The 1,264-nt window shown below is 70.7% G+C and overlaps 1 protein-coding gene across 3 annotated transcripts in view; it reads left to right on the forward strand.

Annotated features, from left to right (window-relative positions):
- The first annotated feature begins 467 nt into the window (after positions 1–467).
- The window catches only part of LOC138171425 (coiled-coil domain-containing protein 74B-like), an 8,834-nt gene continuing 8,037 nt past the window's right edge, over positions 468–1,264 (forward strand). For 2 of the 3 annotated variants that reach the window (XM_069100928.1, XM_069100929.1), the window contains exon 1: positions 478–974. In XM_069100928.1, the coding sequence (XP_068957029.1) occupies positions 950–974 (25 nt within the window). In that variant the 5' untranslated portion in view covers positions 478–949. Of the gene's footprint in view, positions 975–1,264 lie in introns of all 3 variants that reach the window. The other variant, XM_069100930.1, reaches the window with a different exon arrangement.

A 1,264-nucleotide genomic window follows, 5' to 3' on the forward strand; every position in this document is an offset into this window, starting at 1 on the left:
GCCCTCCCGCCAGCCCCGGGCAGTTCATGGCGGCACCGCCGGGCCCCGGGCCCTCACATGTGGGCCGCCCGCGGGACTCGCCCCCGGCCCAGCCGACCGCCCCGCTCCGCACCGCCGCGACCGCGACCGCGACCACTCCGGGCCGCTGCGTGCACGTCCCCGGCTCCCGGACCCCGACCCCTTCTCCGCAACCACCGCCTCCTTCTCGGGGCCCGCCGCGTTACCATGGTCACAGCCGGCCGAGCAGCCGCTCCGCCCCGGCCGCGAGCCGAGCTCCCATTGGCTGGGCCGCGCAGGGCGCTTGGAGGCTGGGGGCTCGAGCTTGGCTCCAATTGGCTGGGCGTCGGCAGCGTGTTCGGGGGCGGGGGGGGGGGGGGGTGGGGGGCGGTGGGGGGGGGGGGGGGGGGGCGGGGTGACCACGGGGGAGGGGCTGGGGGCGGGACTGGAAGGCTGGAGGAAAGCTGCCAAATGATCCCCTAGCAGCCGCTCCCCACCCCAGGCCGCACCCTGTAATGACGGTGTGGGCACCAGAGCCGGGTCCAGGGGGGAGCTCCATAGGCAGGAGAGCCTCTGCAGGGCAGGGCTGGGGCCCAGTAGGGGGCTCTGCAGGAGACCGCCCCCTGACGGCGTCTCTGGGTGTGGGGGGGCCCCCGCTGCGAGCCTCCCGGTCCCTTCCCAGCCTACCTTCCCTCAGTGTTCCACCCCCGGGCTCCGCCGTACGGTGCCCCCAGCCCCCCCCCAGCTCACAGCCTGGTTTGACAGAGGAGGACAGCAAGCTTAGCCAGGAAGGCTGAATGGAAGGCGGTTTCTGTCCTGAGTTCTGGTCCTGGGGCTGGGGCTGAGCCGAGGGCCTGGGAGGGAGGGGCTGGTTCCTGGGGTGGAGGCGGACAGAGCGGCCGAGAGACACCCCTGCCTTCACTTGGTTTCAGATCTTCACTATAAGCTCATCATGAATCAGAAGCAGCAGCAGAAAGGTACGGCTCCCAGGGCTCCCAGTGACCCGCGGGGAGCCCTCCTCCGGCCCAGGGCTACAGCACAAATCTAGAGAAGTGGCAGAGAAACCCTCTTCCCCCTCAGAGCCATGCCAAGGCTGACTGGGCTGGCTAGGAGTCATGTGCTCCCCCTCCGCGGACATCGCAAAGCCACAGCTGAAATGCCTTTTGTCCTTGACGTTCTAGCGGGGAGGCCCGCTCGGGTCCTGAGGTTCCAGAGGGGACGCCCGCTCGGGTCCTGAGGTTCCAGAGGGGAGGCCCGCTCGGGTCCT

This window comes from Petaurus breviceps, unplaced genomic scaffold (genome assembly GCF_028583685.1).
Source record: "Petaurus breviceps papuanus isolate PSGF00001 unplaced genomic scaffold, PetGlider_PUasm1.0 428, whole genome shotgun sequence".
NCBI lineage: Eukaryota > Metazoa > Chordata > Mammalia > Diprotodontia > Petauridae > Petaurus > Petaurus breviceps.